We start from the raw sequence: 15,278 nt of genomic DNA, 5'->3' as shown, positions 1-15,278 counted from the left end.
AAAGATTATGAGAATATTTTTTGGCATTCCCAGAACACACTCCCATGTGACACACACAGTCCAGAAAAGTGTGGAAGGAGAGGCTAGCTGCAAACACAACCAATGAGTCAGGAACTACTCACCCATTGCTCCTGGGGGAAGGTACCTGTGCATAGAAGAGCTTGAAATCCCCAAAAGGGATTGCTTTAACTTTCCCAAAGTGTGAAATTTCCCTCTGTGTGAAATTCATCGCTCATAAAGGCAACGGTGAGGAGACACTCAATCTAGGACAAGACCAAGTCTGGGAGCCTCTGGGGTCCTTTCAAGGCCCAGACACACTCAATAGAAGGCCCCAGAAACACAGGGCTTACCGTAAGCTGTCATGACACCAGCGTATGGCCCGTCCACCACATTCCTGTTTTCTTCTGCCAGTGCCTTGATGTACCTTTTGCTGAGGTCCAGGATCTGCTCACGCAGCATGGAGCTGCTTTCAGGCTGAGTTCGCTGCTGGATGGTAAAATGCAGGAGCATCATACCCCATATGAAGCCAAAAGTTACCAGGAAAAAGCCCAGCTTCTGAGAGGACAACTTCCACGGAGTAAAGAAAGCCATTGCTCTCCAGCACCTTCACCTGCCCTTGGTTGTTAACACGCAGAAGGTAGACACAGATTCATGGTGTAGGCTGGGCATGCGAGTCCGCTGCTGTCACTCTGGCTCCTGCGTCAGCCAATTTCCTTTCCTCACATCCATTCTGCTGTGAAGAATGAGGACAGTTAGCAAAGCGGTCATGGCAAAACACAGTAAAATAAACCAGAAGCCATGTTTTCACTCGAATCGCTCTAAATGAAACGTCAATTTCCTTCTTTTCTTAGTTTGTGGGTTCCGTATCGTCTGTTGGGACCAGGGATCTGTAAGCTGAAAGGGGCAATCTGGCCAGGTGACAAGAAGCTGTGCAAGTACAGTGGGGGAAGTGTGCCAGAGCGTGGTAACAGGTGCAGTGGGGCCGCTCCAGTCTGGACCAAGTTCAAAACAGGAAGCTTGTTTTTGCAAGGTGCGGAGGAGATGGAAGGATATTTCACAGAATGTCAGCAAAAACCTGAGTAGAGGGTGGAGTCGCATCACCATCGGGCACTTTTGTGCGTGTGTAACCTGAGTTTACAAAGTCATTACTATGTGCTTCTGGCAAGGATTAAAACATGCAGCTGGAGAGGTGAGGGAGAAAGCAGATGTCCCCTAAGGGGTAATTAGACAAACGGGGAGAATGCTCCCATATTACTGAAGCATGGCCAGCTTTTACTGTCAGTGTTTACAGAGGAGATGACTCTCTCAGGGCCATGTCCCAGCACAGAGGGGAGATGCCAGAGGTTCTCAGTGGGCTTCTGTTTTGGCTAGCGGGAGTGACAGCCACACGTCCCTGTTCACTTGCGTGCTGTAGCACAGGAAACATGAAGCGCCCAGCAGCCTCCTTTTCTGCGGTTCTCACTTTCACTCCCACCCTGAGGCAACATGAGAGGCTAAAAAGCATAGTTTCAATATTAATGTAGACAGACCCTATTTAATATCAGCATAGACCAGGCCAACATTCTCAATCAGGGCTTCCCAGCCAGTGAGGCTGCACACAGGTTACAGATGGATGACTGGTGTGTCATGGTATCTACCCCTTCGACAACTGCCCTGGGCCCAAGAATCAGCCAGGTTACAGATTGTACTGTTTTCCAAGTGCCATTCAAGGGAGAGGCTGGGCAATGATCCCCTAAAAGGGACTAACCTTGGATGGATTTCACAGTGTGTGTATGTTTCAATTCAATGGATTCTTGTTTGCAAACAACCTAAGAGGAAATGGTAGATTTGAGTGTGATTAGCTTTCTGAGCCTGCAATCCAGCAGGTCTCTATCATCCGCCTCTCACTGTTCTCTCACCTGTCAACAGAGCCATCAGTAGTTGAGACTACTACTACTACTAAATAATTGATAAATAAAACATAGCTGTGTCTCAGACAGTGTGAAAAGCATTTGTCTGTGTGCCTTTCCTTCCTGAATCCTCTTAAAGTCCCATGTGGTAAAAAGGATTAATATTATTTCTGTTTTAAAAGACAAACAAGATGAGAAAATAAAAGGTACAGGGAGGTTAATTTAGCAAAGGTCCCCCAGCTATGTGACGGAAAAGAAACAACCTAGGGATGGGCCAGGGGTCACTAAACCATATCCCATCTCCCTGTTGCCATCCCTGCTCCTCTATGGAACTGTTTGTGCATGGCCAAGAAAGGTTTGTATGTGCTTAAAAAGATTATGAAAGGCAATGAAGGCTAGGTAAACAGAGAGTAGTGTAGTCCACAAAGTCTAAGCTGCTTACTGTTTTGCCTTTTAACAGAAAAGGTTTGGTAATCTTGAATTCTAGGCCCGTGGTTCTCAACGTGGTCCTGGACTCAACAGCAACAGCCATCACCAGTAAGAAATGCAAACCCTCAGACTTCACCCCAGACTGCTGCCTGCACAGCTCTGAAGGTCAGGCCAGGGGCCTGGCTACAACAAGGCCTCCAGCAGAGTCTGCTACTTGATTGTTTCAGAGCCAGCTTCCTGGTCCATACATCCCACCACTGTGAGTACCACAGCAGTGAGGATGGCACTCTGCTGTGTACTACTTTATAACATCCGTTCCTCTGTCCCGTCATACCCTGCATACCTGTCTGCATTGCCGGGACGTGCTCGGCTGAACACGTTTTGAGGTGGGGAAGGCTGTGGATTAATACACAAAGACACCCAAGTATAGAAAAGTGAGGGTTAGGTGGGCCCAGCTTTTCTGATGGCGAAGTTGTGACCAGAAACTGGCCCCAAGTTTATTCTTTGAAAGGGCAGAAAATGGGGGAAGGGGAAATGGGACGCAAAGTCAGTTGTTTTGGGATGTAAATTGTTTGAAGAGGTGAGAACTACTGGCACTATGTAATTTCTCTGATCTTTTGGGGATAAAATTTGATAAACACATGTAGCTTTTTTTAGTCTCATTTCGCCCTGCAGTATTGGGTATTGGGTATTGATAACAACAGGAAGATAATTGACAACACTAGGCAGATAGCGTTTCATATGGAAACGCTCTTACAGCCACTGCTAGTGAAGCTCACAGAAGCGCGTTTTTGCATGCTTCTGAAGGTCACAGCACAGCGCATCACTGGAAACCCTACACATCCTTTCTCAGGTGTCTCCCTATCTTCCATTCTTCTCCCACCTGACTGGCCCTCTTTTTCTGTCTTATGCTGACAATTCAAACCCAGCTTGCTTTCAAGCCCCAGGTCTAGTCTCACTGGCTTCAAACCGCTTTCTCCAGCACTCCAGCCTACACAGCTCCCTCTCACCCTAGTCTACGCAGGTGCGCAATAAAACATTTGCTAAGAGACCTTGTCATGGGGCACTTTATTCTGTCCGAATGCTGGCCAGCTGGATGACATCTCCCCTCTCCTCCTCCGCTGTCCGTGCTATAAGTATATACTAAGCACTTGCTGCCATCAGGCCCTGGGACTGAACAATGAACACGATGGGGCTGACACTGGCCGCTGTCCCTCAGAGGGTGCTGTCCCTCATTCCTCAGGAAAGGCCCATACTTCTTTTCTGATAACCCATACTCCTCACCCCAGGGCTGAAGGGAGCCAGTAAACAAGGCTATGTCAAGAAAGACTGCCTTCTGGTGATTTTCTTTCACTATTTCAGAATAGAAACCTCATTGCTGACAAGAATTACCTGTCACCTTTCAGACAGGAAGCCCCACTCCACTTCCTCAATTAACCCTCCTAAAGAGGCCAGAGCTCAAGCAAAGGAAAAGGCTAAAGGCCAGGAACTGAAGCAGAGCTTCATTAGAGGGAGATGGTTTGCTTTGAAGAGGGTCAGAACCACCTTAAGGATGTAAAAGTGAGGTTTCCCAAAACCTCAGTCTAAGCAAATGACTCCAATTGAGAGCCATGTAAATCTGGAGTGAAAATTCCTAGCCATATCCCATTTGGGGGTGTCTCATGCTTGCACTCTTGCTCACTCTCTCTCAAGGAGTTTTGACTACAACTCTGATTATTGAGGGCCCAGATTTTAACTGAGTATAGAACTGCCAGGAATGTTTTTTTCTCCAGTGAGATCTGAAGGTTGAAGTAGCAGAAACTACATCAGAATACTCACAGCACACAGAGAAAACCACATTAGAATTCAGCATCACGCTTCCTATTAAGATGACAGATTTTAAGACTTTTCAGAATGTTTACTTGGGAGATGACCTATCTCCCACAACAATAGGAGAGTAGGAAGGAAGATACAGAGTAGTCATCCTCACACAGGGTCTTGGTGTCCTAAAAGGACTTAATGACCATCATTAATAATGGCCATGCAATTACTGGAGAGAACCCAGACCAAGAGTGATTAAAAAGTGTCGCTCAGGCTGAGTCTGTGGGCTCCAGACCTTCTAACAGCTGGGCCCTCTATCCAACGGGCATAAGAGGGACTATGGAGTGTACCTCTGAAGACCTCGCTGACAACCAGAGTGATGACAGTCCGGGGCCACGACTTCATCACCACGTCCAGAGAGACCAAGTCTGTCTGCAATATTAACCACCCCAATATACATCCCCTCATTCTACTTGCTAAAAGAGTAACATTCATTTTCTTTCTCTTATCCTCAATACAATAAAACTTGGCTTCTAGCTTTCCAAAGGCAAAGATCTCTGAAAAAAAAAAAAAATGGTGTCAGTTCTTCTAGTTAAAAAATGGGTGGGGCAGGAAGAGATGCTCAACTTCTCTAGTCATAAGAGAGATGCAAATGAAAACCACAGTGAGATACCACTTCACACCCATTACACGGCTACAGTCGAAAATACGGCCACTGCTGGTGTAGTGCTTAAGGTGCTGGACTCCCGTATGGCTGACCACTAGCTGAGTACCAGACCCGGCAGCTTGAAAATCACAGTGATCACATGTGCATGCATGCCCAACATCCCGGGAGGAGAATGGAGAAGGGACTGAGGCATGGTCATCCCCCAGGGGGAGGATTTCTTACTTTCTCCCTATCCCTGGTAAGCACACATGCCCCATGACAAAAACCTTAAAAATAAAACAAACAAAAACAAATCAAAAAACAAGCATTGGTGAGGATACAGAGAAACTAGAACCCTCATTATACTGCTGTTGAGAATGTGAATTCAACAACCAGTGTAGAAAACAATTTGATAGTTCTTCAAATAGTTAAACATGCAGTTACTATATGATCTGATCGTTAAGTTCCTAGCAATGCTCCTGAGAAAAATAAAAAACGTATATCCACACAAACTTGTATACAAATGTTCACAGAGGCATTATCCATAATAGGCAGCAGAGTGAGACAACCCAAATGTCCATCAACTGATAAAACTGGCCTATCTATACAATGGAAATATTTTCATCCATAGGAGAACTGATTGTTACAAAATGGATGAACATTGAGAACATTGTGAACATTGAGAACATATGTAAAAAAAATCACCTATTGTATGATTCAACTTGTATGAAGTGTCAAGAACAGACATGTTTATTGGGGCAAAAAGTACATTAGTAGTTGCTTAGAGCTGAGGAGCAGAGATCCGAGACACTAAGACGTGATAGTTAGGGTGTGTAAGGTTTCTTTGGAAGTAACTAAAATATTCTAAAATTGATTGCAGTGATGGATACATTATTCTGTGGATATGCAAAAAGTCATTGAGTTACAGATTCTTGCCAGAGAGAGAGGAACCTCCCCGCCCCGGGCCAAGTAGGGCACAGTTACACCACAGACCCTTCGCCTCCACTTCCTCATCTTGTCGGGATTTTGGATATGTTATGTCCCTGCAGCCAGTGTGTCTTTCAAGCCTCTAGAGCTGAGATTCAAACCATATTCAGCCATGTGGGATCTGGCTCCCAATGCACAAATTAACCATTATGCTTTTAGGCTAGCCCAGGTTGTAAACTTTAAATAGGAGCATGATCTGATATGGCAATCCTATCTGCATAAAGTAAATGAGCCTCCTGGGCCCATAGCAGGACTTTTCCTTTATTCCTCACAGCATAGCCAAGCCCAGGCTACGTCATTGTTAAGGGCTGACCATGGTCCCAGCAACAGAATAATTTGCCTTCAGTGCAGCAGACATGGCCGTTCTTACAGCACCGAGATCAACTTCACAGACCTCCCTCCTGACTGCTCCTGGCCTGCCTTGTCTGGCAGATGCAATTTCTCAAACCATGTGAGAACACTCCAACAACAACCCAGTAATGACAGCATGAGAGGCCAGACTGATGAAGCACTTCCTGCAAGCGTCTTTCGGACATCCTCGGTAATGGAGGTGCCAATTCTTGCACGAGAACCTGCCTCTTCAGAGGATAAATGAAGATTGTCATGCTCCTCCCTTCAGAAGTGATGCCAGCCCCAATCCCAAGGATTTGCTCTTTTCCAACAGCTGCACAGGACGACGTCATCACAGCTCACTGGTGCATGCTCACGTGGGACCGTGCCACCAACTCACTCACACACATCCTCTGTGTGTACCATATACCACTGAAACACCACATCTGCCTTCTTTTTCATCTACCGGTCTTTCTCTACCTTCTTCCACGAGCGAGAGAGAGAAAGGGGAGAGTGTAAACATAAAAACCAAGCCCTAGGCCTTCTCATTTGGATCCAGCACTGCGCAGTGGTGCCCTACTACCTGTGGTAGTGTGGCTGAGCCAGTAATGTCTTTAAATGGTGGCTATCAAGGCCTTCCTTTAGCTTCAAACTATGTAGTTACATTCAAGAAATCCCAAGCATGCTAAGTTCACCCATGTTAACTTGGGAAATCTCATCTGTATCTCCAGCTTCACAACTCTATCCCATGCCCTACAAAAAGCCTCTGTGGCTCTCCAGATTAAAGAGAGTTCCTCCTCTTTGGAATAGCACAGCAGTTTGTATTCGCCCTGGAGAGCTTTAAACTATGAGAGCCCCAAAACCAAGAAATGCCAGCTATGGCCATGCCTTGCACACAGTGGATGGTCTTTAAGCACTTGCTAGACGAAAGGGCAGAATGGAGGAAACGAGATGAAGAAACACATGAGCAATGATCTGCAATGACCTCCAAGGCCACCTGGGCACACTGAGACTGCATGTACATTACCTGTGCGAAGATGCTAAGACCTTATCCTTCAGCAGTGAAAAAAATCGCTATGGCCCTGGAATAGATGGAGTTAAACTGAAGTGGATGTGATCGTAGACAGGTATTAAAAAGTAAAATACTTCACAAAAAAAATCTAGAAGGGCAAAGCAGTAAAACTTTCAGAACGAAAAGATTCCCAAGACAAGGGGTGGGAAGGGAACAGCAGGCGAGGCTCCAGAGGAGGCGTTTCATCACTGTCACATCATGATGCTCACAGCAAAGGACACCAGAAAGGGTGATGAAGAGCCACTGAAAGAACTCCACATTGAAAGTCTAGGAATCTTTGACCTACGGCTTGTTCTACCCACTGCGCTGTGTGATCCTAGCCATGTCTGCCTCTGTTTCTGCATGTATAAAATAAGGACAGTTCTAGAACCATAGAACACCATCAGAGCCTGATAAGCAGGGGTGAGTAAGCCAAGTTACTGGTTCTCAAACTGGATTCCAAAGGACTTTAAAGGTTCCCAGAGATGTTCCATAGATTCTACAAATGTTCCTCTTTCTTGGTTGAAAATACATGCTTTGGAGGGGGGGGTGGTGAATAAACCTTGTTAAAAGAAGTCTTGCGAGTCAAAATTTAAGGCCTTGGGGAGAATCAATGCATGTATCAAAATCGCCCTGGTTAACCTTTATACATTGAGTTTGAACTTCAAATTTCTATGTTGTTAGGAAATTAAAGCTCAGCACTGGCCTTGTTTGCTTAGTTTTCTTTTTTCCCCTAAATTCAGGTCTTCATATCTATTCATGTAAAACTTTACAACAAAGAACACTACCCCAATTATAGAAGACGTAAGGGCTGGTCATGTGTTACAAGTTTCAGAAGCTTGACTGACTTATAAGAATGAGGATGGTCTTTATAAAGATATTAATTATACAACTTTGAAACAGTGTCTACTACTTTTTCCAACTTCTGTATCAATTTACATTAACTGGCAAGCCTGTTTTAAAAATAGTAGCCACAGACCAGGAACGGACACAGGAGTAGAATGCACAGATGGAAAGGGTCCTGAGTTCATATTCTAGGACCTCTGACTATACTGGTGCACGTGCGTCTGTGATCTGGGCAAGCCGATATTGTGGGTGGTTTGCAGCACGGGGACTCTGTTAGGGGTGCCACTGCCTGTCTCTGCCTCTCATGGAAGAAATGAATAATAAACTTAAAAAATTTACAAAAAGCAGTTGGCATTCCCATGCAGGAATGTGAAACTAGGATTCCACTATTCTGAACCAAAATATGGTGCGGAAATAAAGTGGGAACTAACTTTACAAAGACAGCACACCAAACTCTCACCAACTCCTGATTCTGTGCCCAGCAGAGTAGCTTACTGGCCTCAATCAACTTTAAAAGAAAATGCAAATTTCCTTCATGTATAAAATACTTTTGGACTGAGAGATCACATTCAATTTTGCTTAGGAAAATTACACCTGAGTGCAAACCCTCAACTTACAGAGGAAGACAATGAAGTCCAGAAAACAAAATATCTGTCTGAGTCAGAATCAAACCAGTATCTAAATCCCGCTTCCTAACACTGTATGACCTTACTGAATCTACCAGACACCTGCAGAAACTTGGAAAGGAAGTGATCAATATAAAACCAAACCAGACCATAGTCCAGTGATATTAAGAAGATATATGTTAAGTTTTTACCAACCTCAAGGGGTTATGAGAATCAACAAATGACAGGGAGAAAAAATACACATTTACAGAATTATTGATATATGGAAAATAGGTAGAAGTGGTAGGAAGGGAGAAAATTCTTGCTCTAAATATTGTCTTCTGTTAAAAGGAGCAGGGGCTGGGTGGAGGGGCAGCAGTTAAATGAGGTGCTCTGTGAAGCTTACTTATATGGAAAGGCTCCAAGTTTATGTCCAGACACCCCTCTGAGCATGACAAGCACATGTGTGTGCCCATGATCCATCTGAAGTGAGCTGAGCTCAGGGATGGATCATGGTGTCGAGACCCAATTGAGGGTGCTATCTCAGTCATCCATGGAAGAAATAAATACAAGGACCTTAAAGAAAGAAAGGAAGAAAGGAAGGAAAAGGAATGGAAAGAAAAGAAGGCAAAACAAAGGAGAGGGATAAGCAAAGCAACTTTTTCTTCCAAAGTAAGTCCAAGTGCTGGGAAGAGTCACTCCCGGGATGGCCCAGTGCTGCCATCTTGCACTGAGTCACAGGGCCCTAGCAGCCACAGCTGCCGCACAGCTCAGTGGGAATCCTCGACCCCCATGACCATCATTGCACTCTCCTGCAATTCTAGGCAGCAAAGGGACTCCAGAGCAAGCGGTGAAGCTGCCGAGGGACAGTTAGAAACAGAGACCCTTCGTTTTCACTTCCGTGACCTTGACTTCCTTTATGACAGGAAAAACAAATTCCAAGTGAAAACAGTCTGCTTCCTTTACAAATGGCTAAGCTAGTCTTGTTTCGCGTCACTAACTGAAAGACACCAGCTACAGCGTATCTCCAGTATTCTTGGAGAGGTTTCAGAAATGTCTGGTGTTAAAACAGTGCTTCTCTTACATTTGCAGTGATCAAAGCAAGCCAGCCTGGCATTTTCATTCATTACGGTGTATTTGCATTCTTAGAGTGAGCACAGAAAGGAAAACCTCCAACCCCTCCCACATAAGGTGAATATTTGCCTTGTAGTTACACTGTGCACTGAGTCAAGTTCAGGACTCCATAGTTGACATAAACAGCAAAATGAACTTTCAAATACTGTAATAGGGCTGATGAATCTGGATCCAGAATATACACACCTTCCTGCCTATTCCTTTCCCCCAACTCCTACCCACTGTGCTCTGCTGGTCACATATACTTATCTCCACTAGAGGGCGCAGAGGGGAAGGGAGCACACTTGGAAAAGAACTTGAGAGTTTTATTCTGACTTAGCCTTGGGTGTGCACATTACTGGCAGGTGGGACAGAGAGGAAAGAGCACAAATGTGAGAAGGAAGCTGTTGCTGCTAGATAAGATTATCCCTTGTGAAAATGTGAGTTTTATTTACCAGGTCTATAGGTTATTCGCAGTTAATGGAATTTCCTACCCATAAAAAAATGAAACCACAGCAACCCCAAGAATTCTGAAAAAAAATAAATAAATAAAACCAAAAACCCTACTAAACCAAAATAAAAAGTGTAGGTCCCCAAAACCAAAACAAATCCATTTAATCCAAGGTTTCTAAATCTTGGCCCAACTTGACAATCTTGGCACAATTGGAACTGGCTGGGTAATTCTTGGCTGTGGGGCACTGCACTGGTGAAAATTTAGCAGTATACCTGGCCCTGAGCCACTGGATACCATTAGATCCTTCCAATGTCCTTCCACAACTGGGAGACAGGACAAACAAAAATGTCTCCCAACATTGCCGACTGTTCCCTGAGCGGAAAGCTGCTCTGGTTGAGCGGTGCTGCCTTCACCAATCAGCAGGACCTTCTTCACCCATAGGAAGAGGCTCAGGAAAGACCAACTAGATGGCAGAGCTGAAGAGCAGCCAGCCTGAGTGAATGTGAGTCCAGCACCAGCCCTAAAGACCAGCAGGCACGGAGAACTGTGCTAAGGCTGGGGGCGGGGGGGCACAGAAAAAAGAGAGGTGGCCATCACTCCAAGCTCTCCGGGCACCAGCAGCTTATGCCTAGTCCTGTGCCCCACTTACTAATTAATAGATGGCATTGGCTTAGCTCCACAAATACCCTAGTCTAGAAGTTAACCAGCACAGGGAAGAAAGCTTTCAGAAAACCAAATCTGGACCATGACTCATCAGTCTTGGGATAGCAGGTGGCGTAGTGGTTAAGGCACTAGACTCCCATATGGCTGACCACTGTTTGAGTCCTGGACCTGGTGGCTTGAAATCATGCCAGGTGTGTGTATATGAATGCCAAAAACCCCAGGAGGAGAAGGGACTATACCATGGCTTTCTCCCCTGGGGGGTGATCTCTCACTTTCCCTCTCACTGTTTCTCTTCAGAGAACACATCTGCTCTATGGCAAAAAGCTTGAAGAAAGAAAAGCAGGATTGGCATCTGGCTCCCAGTCCAGGAAACCACATATAGGTGTTATCACAGATCAATGACACTCTAAGAAGAAAAAAGTATATACTTCATGAAAATAATCGCAAATCATGTACATTTGTTAGGTAGGTCTCTTCAATGTTAGCTAGAAAACACTTGAAAGGTTCGCTTGTGCTCAGAGCCAAAGGACAGTCAAGGGATGGAGGAATTATACAGTAAGCAAAAAACATATTCTTTTCCCCGATATTTCATTTCTGGCAACTCTTCCTATTTAGAAAACACCCATGAATGACAACAGGTCTGCAAATGGCCTTAGTAATAATGAAAAAACATAGTCACAAAGATGATTTCAAACACATAAACAACACTCTCAAGATAAAGCTCATAATTTAATAAGTGCTCCCTGAACCCAATGGCATAATCACCACCACACCCAGGAACTTCTCTACCTACAGGGAACACAGGCAGAGTGCCGGTCCAGCACAGAATGCTCTAGTCACACTGTCTGCAGAAATGGGACACCCTTCCAAGACTTGACTCAGTGAAGACCAGGGTAAAAGGTTTTCACATACATGCACAATCTGTGGCCGCTCAGAGGCTTATCAAATTTAAACCTTATGATGAAAGTCTCATTCCTTCTAAAATAAAGATACAGTAAGTCCGTATGGAGCACATAGTCCCTATTTTTGGCAGACCCTGGGTCAGAAAGGCCTGAGGTCTGAATCTTAAGGAAGAACTTAGAGGTCAGCTAATGGTTGAGAAGTTTACTTATTTCCCAATATATAAGCCAAGCTCAAACTTCCCAGATATTGCCAATACCTGGGGTTTGCCTGCATGAGACTGATTCATAAGCCCTCAGATCACAGAAATGATAATTTTCAGGCCAAAATGGAGCACCTCAGGGGGAGTCTCCTACCCTCAGCATAAAGGACCGTCCAAATCAAGGCCTCGTCACTGAGGTATATAAGAATCACCTGGGCTGCTTTTTTTTTTTTTTTTTCTTAAATTGATGTGCAGGGGCCAGCAGGTGGCATAGAGGTTAAGGTGCTGGACTCCCACATGGCCAACCACAGTTTAAATACTGGACCTAGCAGCTTGAAACGCATATCGGGTGTGAGTATGCGCATGCCCAAAATCCCAAGAGGAGAATGGAGGAGGAGGACTGCAGTGTGGTCATTTTCCCTGGAGGGTGATTTCTCAGTTTTTCTCTCTTCCTGAGAACGTATCTTTAAAAGAGAGACAGGCAGGTCTAGTTTTCATGCCAAATGATTTTTTATTTACTTTGCTTGAGGTATAGCCCCAGCACAGGTATTTTTATTTTTAAACTAATGGGATCTAAAATCTGATTTCTTACTCCAATATTTCAAGAGATAAACTCTCTAGTCCCCAACCAATGTTAGATCCTGCTGGCTCCCTAGACAAAGCATCTTTAAGGTAGGTTGGTCTTCTCCTTGAGGGCTTATAAACCAGTGTTCTCAGGCTATGTCCTGCGCAAGCAGCCAGTCTTTCAGGAACAGTTAGCCCATGACAAAGTCCTGTCAGATCATCCTACACTGGAAGAACCTTTTGTCAATAATGCTGGACTGTTGCAGCTCTCATTAAACTTTTCTGGATATTTGGCTCTAATGCTGATAAATTATTTGAATTAATCAAGCAGTCTCAATTTCTACCAGTGTTTCTAGTAAACAGCACCTCCATAACCTTCCTGCTTGAACACTGTTCTGTGAACTGGCAGCACTAAAATGACCTGATAAATTGTTAAAAATGCAGAATCTCAGGCCTAACCCCACACCAGCAGAATCAACTGGCATTTACAATGACGTCCTCAGGTAATCTGTTCCATCATGAAGTTTGAGAAGAATTGCTCTTTCTTTTTAAAATGGATGCTTTTAATGAACGACAGAGAGAAAGAGAGACAGACAGAGAAATATGTACACTCAATAGAGTTTTGTCATGCTACAGCCTTGCCCTTGCCTCCCAGCCAGCCAGAATCGCAGGTGCCTGGTATGTGAAGGTCAACACAAGATCTGAATCCAGGGCTCCCATATGGCTTCAGCATATGTACTCTCACAGCTAAATCAAGCACTGCCTCTCTATCTCATCCAGGACAGTAAGAACAGGGAAGGATGAGGGGGAATATGGCATGATTTTCCTTTCCATAATGTGCACCAAACTTAATGACTGGTGTTACTTCTGAAGAAGCTGGATGAATGTCAGTAAAGATGTGGTGAGCATCAGATACACAGATGGCATGAGTTTACCATTGTGAACTAGGACTATTTGTAGAACTGCAGCCCTGCTTTGTAGCTGCTGACCAAGAGAACGGGTTTTGGTCCATTAGGCTAAAATCAAAGACGCACCTTGGATATGTGTTCTCCAATATTTAACCCTGATAAAGAAAATAACTCCACACAGCAAAGCACCTTACACAGCTACTCAACATACATTTCACACTGCTCGAAGTTACGCATCATAGGAGGCTTAGTGAGTTATTTTATAATTGCTCAAGTGATTGGTTTTGAACATGTGCTTAACAACCACAAGAACTCTCCCAGCTGACTTCAAAGTAGAACAGCCTTCAGCTGAGGTATGCATCCTCACTTGGTGCCTTAATTTTGCATAAGATGGTATCAACCAATAGTTAAAATTATTGCAATGGTTTTAATTTCAATATTTTCCAGGGCAGATAATTGCAACTTCATGGCTACTGAAAGGCTTCAAAATCTTGCTGAAGGACACTATATTTGAACAATGACTTAAGGGACACACAATTTATCCACTGTTCTAATTCAGCTTTGCCCCAATTTTTGTGACCAATGGACTCCTGTAACAGTTATATATAATCTTTCTCACACAAACATAAATGCCTCAATAAATTTTAATCATTTCACGTTCACATATATGATAAAGATATATTAAAGTATCTCTAATAATTTCTTTTAATCAAGATATTAAAGTTTATAAAGTTCATTCATTTTGATACCATCTTTACTAATGGTCCCAGTGATTAATGATAATTTACCTTTTGCCTATTCAACCTATAAGACACAGCATTTAACTATATAAGAAAAAAGAATGATTAGTCTACCAATTCCAAATGTATATTGTTATTAGTATACATTCAGTGCGGTGACCAAATTCATATTCAAGACCAAATAGCAATCTAATTACCAGCCCTAGCATCAAACCAGGTAAGAAATTGCCTCATGTGTGGGTTTTAGGGATCTGGATTTCAAAACAAATCAAATGGTTTATAAAGGGAGGACTCTACTTCCTCTGGGCATGTTTCCATGCAGAGCATGTGTTCGATTTCCCAGGAAGAGGTCACAGCAGGGAACTCTGCCTGTTCTTTCTTTGGAGCACTCACAGGTCTTCAGGGAGGAGGAGGAGACTCTAGGTTTTGAGAAGCTGATGGGCAAACTCTGTTGCAGCTACCAAAGGTTTGATCGGCAGGGTATTCCCACCCACCTTCAGCAGAGCCTGCCCAAGCTGCAAACCTGGTCAACACTTGGACAGATACATGGATCCCCCTAGCCATGTAGGAGCAGATCAGGGAGTCTGCCCATTTTCCAACTCTGCTTCACTCCTATGAAACAGGGGCTGTATTTTCATGTTTTTCTAGCTTCTTCTATTTCCTCTTGTTCAGAACCAGAAGGGAAAAGTATGTGATTAACAGGCATCTCCAAACCCCCATAAGTTTATTTTTATATTTTTCTCTGTTTTATTTCTAAATAAGGGTAAGACAGGTGGTTTCCGGCAGCTATTTGAAAGCATTTCTCCACAAATAACACATTGCAGGTGTATGAATCTTTAGTCCTAATAAAGGAGAAGATAAAATGACTGGGATGGTCACAATATTTATTCTTTCTAAATATTGATTTTTAAATACTATAAGATATGCCAAAAGACTTTTGATCAGATGAATGCAACTTTTGACTAAAGAGAGAGTCTGAAGGAAAATTGGCAGAATGATCAATATAGTATTGAATAATTTTGCTCCACTCTAAGCTTTCCTAATGCATCCTATCTTTAACCAATAGTTCATTAAGGACATGATTTTTTTTTTAAGAGAGTTTTGCTATAGGGTGCATGTGTTCACTGGAGCAACAGACAGACAGGAAGTAA

General features: G+C 43.8%; 1 protein-coding gene across 6 annotated transcripts in view; it reads right to left on the bottom strand.

The window, feature by feature from the left end:
* MGAT5 (alpha-1,6-mannosylglycoprotein 6-beta-N-acetylglucosaminyltransferase) overlaps positions 1 to 15,278 on the bottom strand; it is a 387,858-nt gene that overhangs the window by 243,664 nt on the left and 128,916 nt on the right. For 3 of the 6 annotated variants that reach the window (XM_006169708.3, XM_006169709.3, XM_006169711.3), the window contains exon 3: positions 351 to 733. In XM_006169708.3, coding sequence (XP_006169770.1) covers positions 351 to 591 — 241 coding nt within the window. In that variant the 5' untranslated portion in view covers positions 592 to 733. Of the gene's footprint in view, positions 1 to 350; positions 955 to 15,278 lie in introns of those variants that run through there. The other 3 variants (XM_014584664.2, XM_027768763.1, XM_027768762.1) reach the window with 2 other exon arrangements.

This window comes from Tupaia chinensis, unplaced genomic scaffold (assembly GCF_000334495.1).
Source record: "Tupaia chinensis unplaced genomic scaffold, TupChi_1.0 Scaffold147433_1, whole genome shotgun sequence".
Taxonomy (NCBI): Eukaryota; Metazoa; Chordata; class Mammalia; order Scandentia; family Tupaiidae; genus Tupaia; species Tupaia belangeri.
The sequence above is the reverse complement of the archived record's forward strand: the minus strand, read 5'-3'. Positions and strand labels throughout refer to the sequence as shown.